The sequence below is a fragment of the Morone saxatilis genome, unplaced genomic scaffold (assembly GCF_004916995.1).
Source record: "Morone saxatilis isolate NCDOM2014 unplaced genomic scaffold, NCSU_SB_2.0 Contig10, whole genome shotgun sequence".
Taxonomy (NCBI): domain Eukaryota; kingdom Metazoa; phylum Chordata; class Actinopteri; family Moronidae; genus Morone; species Morone saxatilis.
In genome coordinates this window covers 17,926,816-17,938,611 of record NW_023339652.1, presented here as the reverse complement: position 1 = coordinate 17,938,611, position 11,796 = coordinate 17,926,816, and the positions used below count along the sequence as shown (strand labels likewise).

Genomic DNA, 11,796 nt, shown 5'->3' with positions numbered 1-11,796 from the left:
AAAAAACCAATAAGGAACAGTTTGGATGCAGGCATTTTTTTCTTAATGCCATGCAGAACTGTTAACCTGTATTATTAAAGAAGACAGTATTGGATCAGGACTCTATCAGCATATTAAGGGGGCAAAAAAAATTGATCGATTGACATTTTTACCATGGTATGGAATTGGTATAGAGAATTGTGAAATTTCACAGGTATTGGTAGTGACTGACTCTGCCCATTGTTTTCTTATAGACTACCGCTGTATTTTGTCAGATAAGCATACATATTTACTTTTAATTCAATTCCCAATATGGCATAATGTGACGATGAATGTACGGATGTCACACTTTTTTTCTATCGTGACCCATGTGTGTCACTTTCACCTCACGCTGAATCGAAACCCATCGAAGACCTGAGTTAAACTGTGCCTCAGTGATCCAAAAATGTGGAAGGTGCTGCTGACTCACCCAAAGCAGCTCTTGAAGTCGATCTCGTAGCGTTTGCTGTCAGTGAAGCGGGAGCTGGACGACTTGGCCCTGCAGATGCAGCAGCCATCGATGCTCCGGTACATCTTCGGCTTGTGGAAGCCAAACATCTACAGTGACAGGCAGAGAAACACAATGGATGAGGATGCTGCAGCGCCTCAAATCAGAGCTACTTTATTCTTTTACTGTCTCTGGACTTTCTCCTGGGAAAGAAAACCTGCTGTAAGAGTTACATTTAACTTGGTTGCCTGCAAGTTTCACCAAATACATATGAACTACAAAGGAAGATGGGCCACTTTCATTATAGAACAATAGATCAAAATAGGGCTGCAGCTGACAATTATTGTCATAGCTGATTATCTTGTTAGTTTTTTTGAAAACATCCATCACTACTTCTGTAAGCCCAAGGAGATAACTAACCCAAAGATATTCAGTTACTATCCAATGAGGAAAAGAAAAACACAGTTTTTGCTTGAAAAATGCATATGTAGTTTTAGCATTGCGATGAGTCATTTCAGCTTTAGATCAAAATAAAACTAACTTTGAAATGCAACAAATGAATGTCAAAAAGGACCTCCATTAAGCATCATCTTTAGGAGTTCAGATTTTGGATTTGGACAAGGGGCAGCAGGTTTAATGTCTGCGTATTACTGAGGAAAACCACACTGTAGTTGAGCATATTTACACTTTTATATCTACTTGATGTACCCTCATAAAGAGCGGTATTTAAAAAGCATACAAGCGGAGTCTGTGTGCGTAATATGCGCATTTGCGTCATATGCCATTTAAGCCTACCCCCTCCTGCCGCTCCTGTGGACACGGGGGGAGAGGAGGAGATGGGTGTGTGTGTGTGTGTGTGTGTGCGCGCGCTGTGAACCAGTCAGGTTATCAGGCTGAGCATCACTGAGGAAAGAACAGCGCGGTATGGCTGCCTCTTACGCAACAGTGGTGCTGATGCAACTGGAGGCTCGACATGTGGCCGCCGGGATGTTGAGTCGAGCTGATCGACAGCAACCACCGATATAAAGCACTCTCTGCAACTCACTTTACATATTTTACTGTGATTCAACCGGTACAAGAGGAAACGGAAACAGACGCGTTCTGCGACACAAATGTTCAAAAGATATCAGTGAGTCCCAGAATGGCACATGTGTATGTGAAAACCTATTTGGGAATAAAGCTGCTTTTGACTCTGGAGACAGATGAATTATGGGATCGTTTCTGGGCTGTGACAACATTTGAAATGTCACGTGCTGCCTGGTGCGGCGGTGATTGTGTAATCCTGTCCTGACTGAAGCCTGGCACATGTTGTACTGCCGACCCATGAGTCTGCAGCAGGCAGCGACTCACGGCTGCAAAACCACCAGAATACGACAAGAAAAGTGGACAAAAGTCACAAACGCGACTGACGTTTCGTCTCGTTCGTCGGCCCGTGCGCTGTCCATCTCCTCACTGCCATGCTGCCGTGGATAAGATCCGCTCGCAAAATACGTAAAATCACAAACGACAACGTGACTGTTGTTAAAATGCTCAGCTGAGGTTCATTGTGTTTTTAGGCCCACTCTTTCCTCAGATTGCAACGTGGAAACAGCGTGCGCCCATTATCGGACATCAACGTGCAACTGAACAACAATACGTTTAATACAAGTTCTTGCTTTTACAACAGAAATGGTTAGTGGGTTCGGGCCAGCCATTCATACACAAACAGGTTTACTAGCAGCTCACTTCATGTCCGACAATGGATACAGGGGCAGAGCTGTCGCTCATTCACCGCACTTCATTTGAAACGTTGTCGAACTACGGCGCGACAGAGCTGACATTTTTACAGTCGCGGTTTTACAAAAGTTGCTTCGAGAAGTTGCAGATTTAACGACGCCATGCTGCGTTTGAACCCGTGTCGTTAGAGCTGTATGTTCCTGAAGGGGGCTGGGCACTGACGCAGGAAACACACCCACCACCCCGACAACAAAGTCGAGCTCAGCCTTCCACGCACCAGCTCTGGTTACTGGCTTTAATTTAACGTGAAAAATAATACTTTACGCATTTTTAGCTAGCGGAACATTGGATCTTTATGTCGCTTCGAGCAGTCCTTTGGACAAGGAAAGTGAGCGGTCGGTGGTCTTGTCCGCCTCGACAGTGTGTGTTCGAGCTAACATTAAACATTAGAAACAGAATCAAGTTAGCTTCCAGCAAACTATTAGAGCTGAAGTACGTTAATGTTTCCCCAACTAACCAAGCAACTAAGTTAGTTAGCTAAAGTCACCCAGCTGAGCGTCGTCAGGCGGACAGACATCATGGATGTACAGTCTTTTAACAGCACACGGCATCCCCAGTGTTATATAAAGTATTACCGACGCTTCAGTGGTGATTAATACTGAGCTTTACGGTACTTCGGCGCTGTTTGTCGGACTGGCTTACACAACTGGTTCGGGTCACGCTATTAGCACCATCCTCCGACAACTTTACTGCACGCCGACAGACAGCGAGCCCATAAAACACACTTTTCTCTGTACACAAAGTCAGCAAACACACTTACCTTGTTTCAAAGGGAAAAGCTGAGCGACTCACACTTGTGTCATATGCGGTAAAGCGAGCTCTTGTCAGAAGTGTCTCTCATTTAACATTTAACAATGCCGTTGCAGACCATCAGGTACAACGTTGCCCGCCGAAGCGTCAAGGTACACGAGAATAACAAAAAGCACTTCCACTTGGTATTTCAAATTAATGCCGGTGTCAGAAGCAGGCAATTCGGTCGCGTTTTGAAGTAACGACAATACACTTATTTTGAAGGCAAGGTCTACAACTTCCGATATCGCGATGGCTATGTGTCGCTAGCCTGACGCAGCCAGTGTGCTCGTAGTAGAAACGTACACGCAGGCGCGCCACTCCTCCTCCGACTCCCGCGCCACCATTTTCTGACTTTCTTCAATCATCTTGATTTGCATACAGCTGTATGACGCCTGCCTGCGTAAACACATTGCGATACCCATATAAGGAGTGATATTTAGGCGGGAAAAGAGGTTTAGCCAGTTGCTATGGAGAGGTTGCAGGGCCGAGAAGCTGCCAGGAGGGGGCTCTGGTAACACTTATTTTATTCTTTTTTCAAATTTAGTTTAGTTTTATAGTTTAACATTTTATTTCTTTTGTGTGTGTGTTTTGTATATATATGTTTTCAGTTGTGTTTAGGCTTAGATATGAATAATAGGTACAAATACAAGACAGTATGGTTGTTAATATGCTGTAGAGTATAAATATAATAATATGAATAATAACAAATATATTTAATATATGAATGTATTTTATTTTCTACAGTCTAGGTATAATCACAACTTTTCACACTATGCTACATATTAAACTTAAAAAATGAAAAATGTTCATTAAATTGTTAAAAATATTGCAGTGACCTCTTCTCTTCCACTCCAGTGTCTGTAAATCAGAAAAGTAACCAAGAAAAGTAACCAAGAAAAATATTAGCATTTCATTCTAAAATACTGTGTGCAGCAAGGTGCTTTCTTTCTTCAACTGGAAACGTAGAAATTGTTTTGTTATCAGCAAAATAGCTGCAAATAAACTGTAACTGTATAAGTAAATAAAGTGAAGCAGGATACTGCAACAAAACTAACATATCTAATCTGGGACTACTGATTTAACAAATCCTAATACGTCAGATTATATGTTGAAATTATTAAAAGTAATCAGACAAAAAGGGAGAATTTGTAATATTGATCTCATCTTAATCTCTCAAAACATGACTGTTCTCTGTGTATATTGTATCATTTACATTGCTATGTATTTAACGTTCAGACCAATAAAAAAAATACTTCCCCTCATATAGGGCAATGCCTCACGTTCTTTACTTCTCATCACACAAATCTTTCCTGTGTTTTTTGGGTTACAAGCTCCTTTTTTTTTGTAACCTAATTTATGTATACGTGAAAAACAGAATACAGTATGCTGCGATGGTGGTAAACACTGTACCATCTGGTTAATTTATGCCATTCAAATTTGATCCATCTGATGTAACCGCCTTTGCAAGAATAATGTCAGTACTGATGCTATAACATGTAGGTTATGTAAGGGACATAGATACTGCTGCTGTACACTCATGACTTCTACCCAAGACTGGCACAAGCCATTTTTTAAAATATTACATAAGATTATAATGTCACTCAGTTATTATATTTCTAAATCTACTTAGAATCTGGACCCAAAATGTGGTCCCTGTGAGACTGTGTAGGAAACTAGTTTTAATATTGTGTATTTAGAAATGCATGTAGACTAATGTAAATATTTTTCTGCGACAGTCAAATATACACAAATATATTTTCTGAGACAGATATCAGATAATTTATTTATGTATGACAACTATTTCCAAAAACATGTATCTAAAACCCCTACAGGAGCTTTCATTTTGTGTAAATTCTGGCGGCCCCTGTGGACAAAAGTGGTAGTGTTTCCACCACGTTTCATTGATTTCAAGGGGAATCCAACCTGGTGGCAGGCATTAAGAATGACTATAGAAATAGCTAATAGTGTTCTCACTGATAGTCTTCTTTGTGTATGTAGGTCATATAGAGATCAGTATTAAATTGAGACTGTTTCATAACCAGTTAAAAAACTCCTTGTAGTATGTTTAAATCAAAAATGAGATGTGACTTTATCACATGTAATGCACATTTTTCATGTTTATCAATTATGAAACATTTTACATTTAACACAAGTGAAATATTATTTCACTTCTGATAAACAAACAGGAACATTTAGTTCATGGACACACTCACAAACACATTAATACAGTGGATGCTTTTATTGAAATAGGCATAATAAATATCAAAACATAGTAGTCAGTCCAACACAGACGAGACTCTATTTGTCCGGTGGCAGTCTTGCCAGCAGCAGGAAATGCAGCCACCGCCATCATGGCTGTCACATTTCCTGTTTCCAGTTTGAGCAGATCCACTCAGGGTTAATAATACCACTCGTCACACGACACGTTCATGTAACAAATCCACCCAGTAAGCAAAATGTGCAGTAGTCTACGGAGGACTCTCAATCGTCCACAAAGCCTCCAAGAAGTCAGTCCAGCAAAGACTTTGTACACAAACAAATCCAGGACGAGACAGAGGAATCCGTTATTGTGCTTTGGAGCTGTGGGTAGTCCTGTAGGTGAGGCATCAGGGGGCACAGCAGCAGGAGCACAGAGGTTAAAACACGATAGAAACACATGAAGTGGAAATAGTGGTTACCGTTTTAAAGACATGAATGTTTCCAGTTATTCCACAGGCTTCACCAACCTTAAAATACCTTTGCTGCTGTCAGCCTGCCGCGGATTAATACTAAATTAATAAATACACGAACTCAAGACATTCAAAACAAACCATGATAGGCTGCGTCCTTCACAGACTCAATACAGGAAACAGTGAACATACTACGGGGAACTGGGGTTGCAAAGATGTCCACTTTTTGTCCTATCAAAACTCATCTAGCGTTAATTAGAGAGGGTCACAATAAATACAGCTCAGTCTAAATGTCAACATGCACTAATGAGAATATTTACACCACTCCTCAGAAAGGGTTTATTTAGACGGCGGTAAGTGGCAACAGTGGCAAAATCTCTCATGCAGCAAAAGTTTAAAGGGGGAATAAAAATCCGTCTGAGAACAATAGTTATTAGAATTTCCACACAGTTCTGTTGGCAGTTTGTGTGTTTGGAGGTGAAGGGGTTTCAATTTAATTCCTTAATATCATAGATGAAAAGATAGAGCCTGTTCCTTGCTTTTATACCTGATAGAGGTTGTGTTACATTCATATAATATGGGAATTAACAGTTAAACTAAAGGCTAATATTCTGTAGTTTTCTTATTGTCAACAAATCCCACAGAAATACCCCTCACCAAAAACAAACAACCCTCCGTGGAAAAACATGTCCTAGGGCAGTAAATGCCCACTTGTGAACCAACTCTGGAATAATCCACCACTGAAAATAGTCAAAAGATGCATTTCCTCCTGTTTGAGTGAAGTTTGTAAAAAACTACAGTGACCAGCTGCTTCACAAAATTACTGAGCCTTTTAAATTAAACTATATACTTGGGATGTGTTCTGAAAGATTTTTTCTTTAACAACCAAAAGGGTAGGGTAGTAATAAAGTATTAAGAAACTTCATATGTGAAATGTTGACAATAAAAAAAACAGGATAACTCCAACCTTATCCTTTAAAATGTCATTACTGCAGCTATTATACCTTTCCACAACCTGAACATTAAAGACCTCCATCAGTTTGAACTCTGACACTTGCTGTATATTGTTAGTTTGCACCAGACAATTGTCATTGTACAGCTTTAACAAACTTATATATAGTTCAGTATGTTTTTTTGCTTTCTTTCCAAGAGTGAAATCAAAAGATGGATCATGTCTGTGCATTACATACAGAGCTGGAGTCAGGATGTGGTTAGCCTAGCTTAGCGTAAAGACTGGGAAACAGCTAGACTGCCTTTTAAAAAATATGCATAGGAACAACTTTAAAGATGTGTTAGGTACAGGAAATACCTGGTTTTTAACCTGTGTATAAACAGAAATCTGAAAGTTTAAGGAGGAGGAAAATACTGGAACTATTTCTTGGCAAACAACAGTCAGACAGGCACAGTGACTACTTCTTAAGCTAAGCTAACAACATCCTGACTCCAGCTCCTAACACTCCTAACACACAGACACAAGCTGGATGACAATCTTCTTATAATCTAGAAAGGGTAACACACATTGTTGCATACAACATAAATGCCCTGATGTCACATTGTGAAGCAGGATTTAAGAAAACAAGCCCAACGTTTAAATTAAAGTCTGGATTTAAAGGGACATTTCCTATTTTTCATCTAGCAGAAAGTAAAAAATGGAGATTTCTGACCTCCTGGTTGACAATCTGTATTTATGACCTGGAATTTTCTGTATTTCAAGGTTGGGAGCTTGTAGTTCCACATGCCATATGACATGAATGGTGCATTATATGTTCCATAGACAGGAACATTTAGCTTACTTGTGTAAAAGTTCAATCTTGATCTTGGGAATGGTAGTTTGACAAAACAATCTGAGCTCAAGGTCCGCTTTCTAGCCTTTGCCAGAGCTTTCAACCATCGTGTGACACAATTAGGTTGAGAGCACTGGAAAAAGGTAGTAAATTGACCTTCAGTTAGGATTATTTAGTTTAATTTTTTTATTTAGCTGTTCCTGAAGTGACGATATTGGCACGAATCACACACACACTCTTACCAGGACAGACAGACACACACACACACCCACACACACACACACACACACACAGTGTTACAGTACACTACAGAAACCAGTTGATCACTTTGAAAACTTTAAGTTGGCAGATATAAAAATAAATTGAGGGCAAACACACCAGAGCACACACATCCTTGAAATGTGACACACACACACATACATACAGTCAGACACAGCAGGATAAAAGTGGAGAAAGTGCCCAAACGCCCTCCAGAGAATTAAAAGAGGGTCACATCGCCATCTTTGCCATAATCCTGGTTCCAGTGTATCAGCGATCACTCAGTATCTTCCTGAGGTCGTCTCTTCTTTCCACATCCCGCAGGCATGCTTTCTAACGCTAACTAGGGTGTGGGGGTAGTGGCGCTGTAATCACCAGTTAAAAGCAAAGAGAGAGAGTTTATAACGCAGTTAATGTCTAGTTGTACCTACCGAAGGAGGGCTAGGCTACACAGCTAGCACACAGGCACGTCTGCTGCTGCTGTTGCTGCTACTAACATTTTAAAGAACCACACGGGTGGTTTTGCACTCTTTCATCCCGTTTATCTTTATATCAGTGTGTGTTACTGTCCGCAACTTTCAGCGCACTTTAAATTATCCAGATTAATTTCCTTCCTTCCAAGCACTGTGTCAGGGTATGGAATAGGATTTGATGACAAAATACTGTTATGGATTGCATTTCTCCAGCAAGCTTTATGTTGCTTCACGTTTAGTGTAATGACAAACAGTGTAACCATAGGCTGCATGAAAGGCAGGAAATCAACCTGAAAATTAATGGCATGTTCTGGAAAATTGTAATGTGAAGTATTTGTAGTTAATGAATTAAAACGTGACTAAGCATTGGTTGTAATTTAATTAAAAGGGTCTTTCAGAGCCACAGGTGGGGTAATAATACTGCATCCAAAGCCCTGACGTCTCTCACATTGCTTTGGTAATCAAACCCCTCGTCAGTTTTAATTTCTTGTCCCTCATGTCCTCTCTCCCTCTCCTCAATCCCAGAGGTAACTGGCTAAAAGTGGAACAGTGGGTGAAGTTGGTGGTAGTGAGGGGAATGTAGACATGTGGCAGCCCGGTGGTCCATCCTGGGGTTAAAGGTCGATACCTTTGACCAGCGAGGCTTCCAGTGTGATGGGGAAGTCGTGGAGCGTCTCCAGGACTCCGATGAGGGCGTTGACAGTGGTGCGGTCTCTGAGCAGGGCCGTGTCCTCGTACATCTGAAGGATCACCGGGCACTCCACCAGCAGGGGGAGCCACTGGGGCAGCAGACGGTCTCTGCAGAACAGTGAGATAACGTATGTAGATCTATGGCAGGAGTGCTATATCAGTAGATACTGATGCTCAGTAGAATGCATGTGTAATACATGACGCATGAGCCAGACCTCTAACCTCTTCATTTATTACAGCGATTTCAGCATTACTCACCATCTGATGACCTGAGAGCTCTGACTTGACTGTAGTCAGTGAGCATGCTCGGTAATTGTTGGAACAGTGGAAGGACTAACAAAGACTGTTCTCCTTAATGTTAGCTTATGTTGCAACCATTGTAGCCTTTTTCACAGATATTTTCATTGTTAGAAAGGCTAACAAAGTAGATTTTGGTTAGTTTTATTTTGTTTCTGTCCCACTGTTTTGGTCTGAAACGCTGGTGCTCAAGTGTGACAAGTGAATTTGGTATATATAAGTGTATAAATGTAAGTTACTGACGTGACTATTGCTGTTTTTTCCTGTGCTGTTATTTTTTTTTTAATGGAGAAGTTGATGCCTAAGTTCCTCTGAACAAACAGAGACCTGGCCAAAGATATATATAGATATATATTTCCAACCCATGTTCACTGTGAATACTATATACATTACAGAATTACAAAGCAGACATCTCCAAGTTAAGCAAATGTGTGTTCTCCTCAAACTGACCTGGCTCCGAGGCAGACCAGCAGCTGGAACTTCCCATCCTTGCCAATGTTCCTGTGGGTGGAGTTGATGGCGTTGACATAGTGACAGAGTGACTGACAGGTCATCCCCAGGGGCTCCGCAGTCTCTTGAAGGTCCCCCATCTGGTCAGCTGACTCCATGTAGGCAACAGCTTTCTCTGCAGGGGGAGGGGAGAACAGTTTCCTTTCACATCTCGACAGCCTTAGACTGTGGGGTACCAGCTGAACAAACTGTTAATTCTCTCCTTAAACAAATATATTCCTTCACTGATGGAAAACACTACTCTTCAGTGATGCAACCTCTTCCCTTTTTACATATGCCTTTTCTGAAAACTGAAGCAGGCATGTTCCAGTTGCATAAATCATGCAAGCATTCACAAAAAACTGCTTCAGTAAATAAGATCTGATACTACCTAAACCGGGCCAAATGAAATAGTTCATCTCATCAGCAGTAGATGGCGCTGGCGCTCCACACTCACCCACAAAGTCCCACACAAACACAGTCTTCTGGAAGAGCCGGGCAGACTTGAAGCCATGATGGAAGAACTGTTCCAGAGCTGCCACCAAGCTGTTCTCTCCACACAGCAGGACGGTCAGGCTGCCTCTCTGCATTCAGAAAACCAAGAGACAAACACATGAAACACACAGAGAACAGAAGTCAACATGAGGACAGACAACGTACTAGCTAGTCTCTAACTGTAGGTGGATTTACATCCTCCCTGTCTCTATGCGCATTATCAAAAAACGTGGGTGGAAACACCAAAGATTTGACAAAAAGTCTAAATATCACATAAAAGTTATTACGCTTGGCCGAGGTGGAAAAGTTGGTTGGATTGATAAAAAGAAATAAGAAAATAAGAAAAAAGAAGTTTCAACTCAGACGCACTCATCCGGAGGACTCTAGGCTACAATAGAAGAGCTCTGATTCAATCAGACTTCTTGCCCATTTTGTCACGGCTGACAAAAGACCTGCTGCACCTCACAACTCACTACCTCTTTGTATCAATGTATTTAGAATTTCTTGTTTTCTAGAGCACACATATAATAGTACTCACAAACTGAAAGCAATACAAGTTCAATTTAATTCAAAACCATAAGATTCAGTTTCAATCTGTGAAATACAGTTTCAAATATTCAGTTTTCAAAATCAAAACTACGGAATTCAGATTCAATCTGTGCTGGAACTGAAATAACTCCACAAATAACACAAACATAAATACTATATTACCATACATGTTTGACTGGTGCTCTATTAATTACATCATCTTCTTATAATGGCATTTGAGCATTATTGCCGTCTACTGCTTATTTCAATGAACCAACTCCTAATATTAGCTTAAAAGCAGTGGATCAAAGTTGCAACATTTTGAAGATTTTAAAATGTGACTACATTTTGGTGGAAACCTGAAGTGTCTGTCTGCTGTTTGGTGCTGAGCAGGTAGTGTACAGTGGGTTTATCAGGGATTTTTCTACCTGCTGCAGCTGAAAACGTCACTATGAGAGCGGTGAGAGTGAACCAAAACAATAAAATTGGGGCTGGGACAGATACAGCAAACAAACAATGAGCTGAAACTCACTATAAAGCTCTGTCAAGTTGATGGGAGCTGCAGACTGAGCTGACCATTCTCTGTAGGTCCACCTCCCAGAGCCCCCTTTAATATTGTCATTTAATACGCTAGTAGAAAAATATCAATTATGGCTGCTTGAAGTAAAATAATGACTTGTCAGGCATATTGTATTTCCTATTAAACACCATCTGCATGTTTCTCTTTGTCCTTTAATGAGATAATTCTGTGGATCATTATTAACTCACCCACAAGCAAAAAACGCTTATCGTCCATTGTGAGTGTATTTTTCCAAAACGCTGATGTGAGGTTCATTGCCTGCAGCTGCCCACTACTCTGAGTACATTTAATGACTTTTAAAGAGTCTCTCCTCACTCAGCTAAGCATGACACTGCAGTTTGAGCTGGCTAACAAAGAGTGCAGACAAACTGTTTTTTTTTGACATAGTCGTGCAGGAGTCCTGGCTTCATTGTAGCAGATTTTCATAGCTTTGAGGAGAGGATTTTATGCAGCCCTTTGAGGAGAAAGAGCCTCGGATTAAATGGAACCAGAATTGTCT

At 40.8% G+C, this 11,796-nt stretch overlaps 2 protein-coding genes across 2 annotated transcripts in view; both read right to left on the bottom strand.

Moving 5' to 3' along the window:
* The window catches only part of LOC118341655 (SIN3-HDAC complex-associated factor-like), a 10,639-nt gene extending 7,307 nt beyond the window's left edge, over positions 1-3,332 (bottom strand). The window contains exons 1-2 of the mRNA XM_035679972.1: positions 3,003-3,332; positions 449-576 (exon numbers count right to left, since the gene is read on the bottom strand). Of these exons, the coding sequence (XP_035535865.1) occupies positions 449-576 (128 nt within the window). The 5' untranslated portion in view covers positions 3,003-3,332. The remainder of the gene's footprint in view (positions 1-448; positions 577-3,002) is intronic.
* A 1,926-nt stretch (positions 3,333-5,258) lies between these two features.
* The window catches only part of dennd5b (DENN/MADD domain containing 5B), a 54,521-nt gene continuing 47,983 nt past the window's right edge, over positions 5,259-11,796 (bottom strand). The window contains exons 21-23 of the mRNA XM_035681227.1: positions 10,152-10,278; positions 9,656-9,830; positions 5,259-9,016 (exon numbers count right to left, since the gene is read on the bottom strand). Coding sequence (XP_035537120.1) covers positions 8,833-9,016; positions 9,656-9,830; positions 10,152-10,278 — 486 coding nt within the window. The 3' untranslated portion in view covers positions 5,259-8,832. The remainder of the gene's footprint in view (positions 9,017-9,655; positions 9,831-10,151; positions 10,279-11,796) is intronic.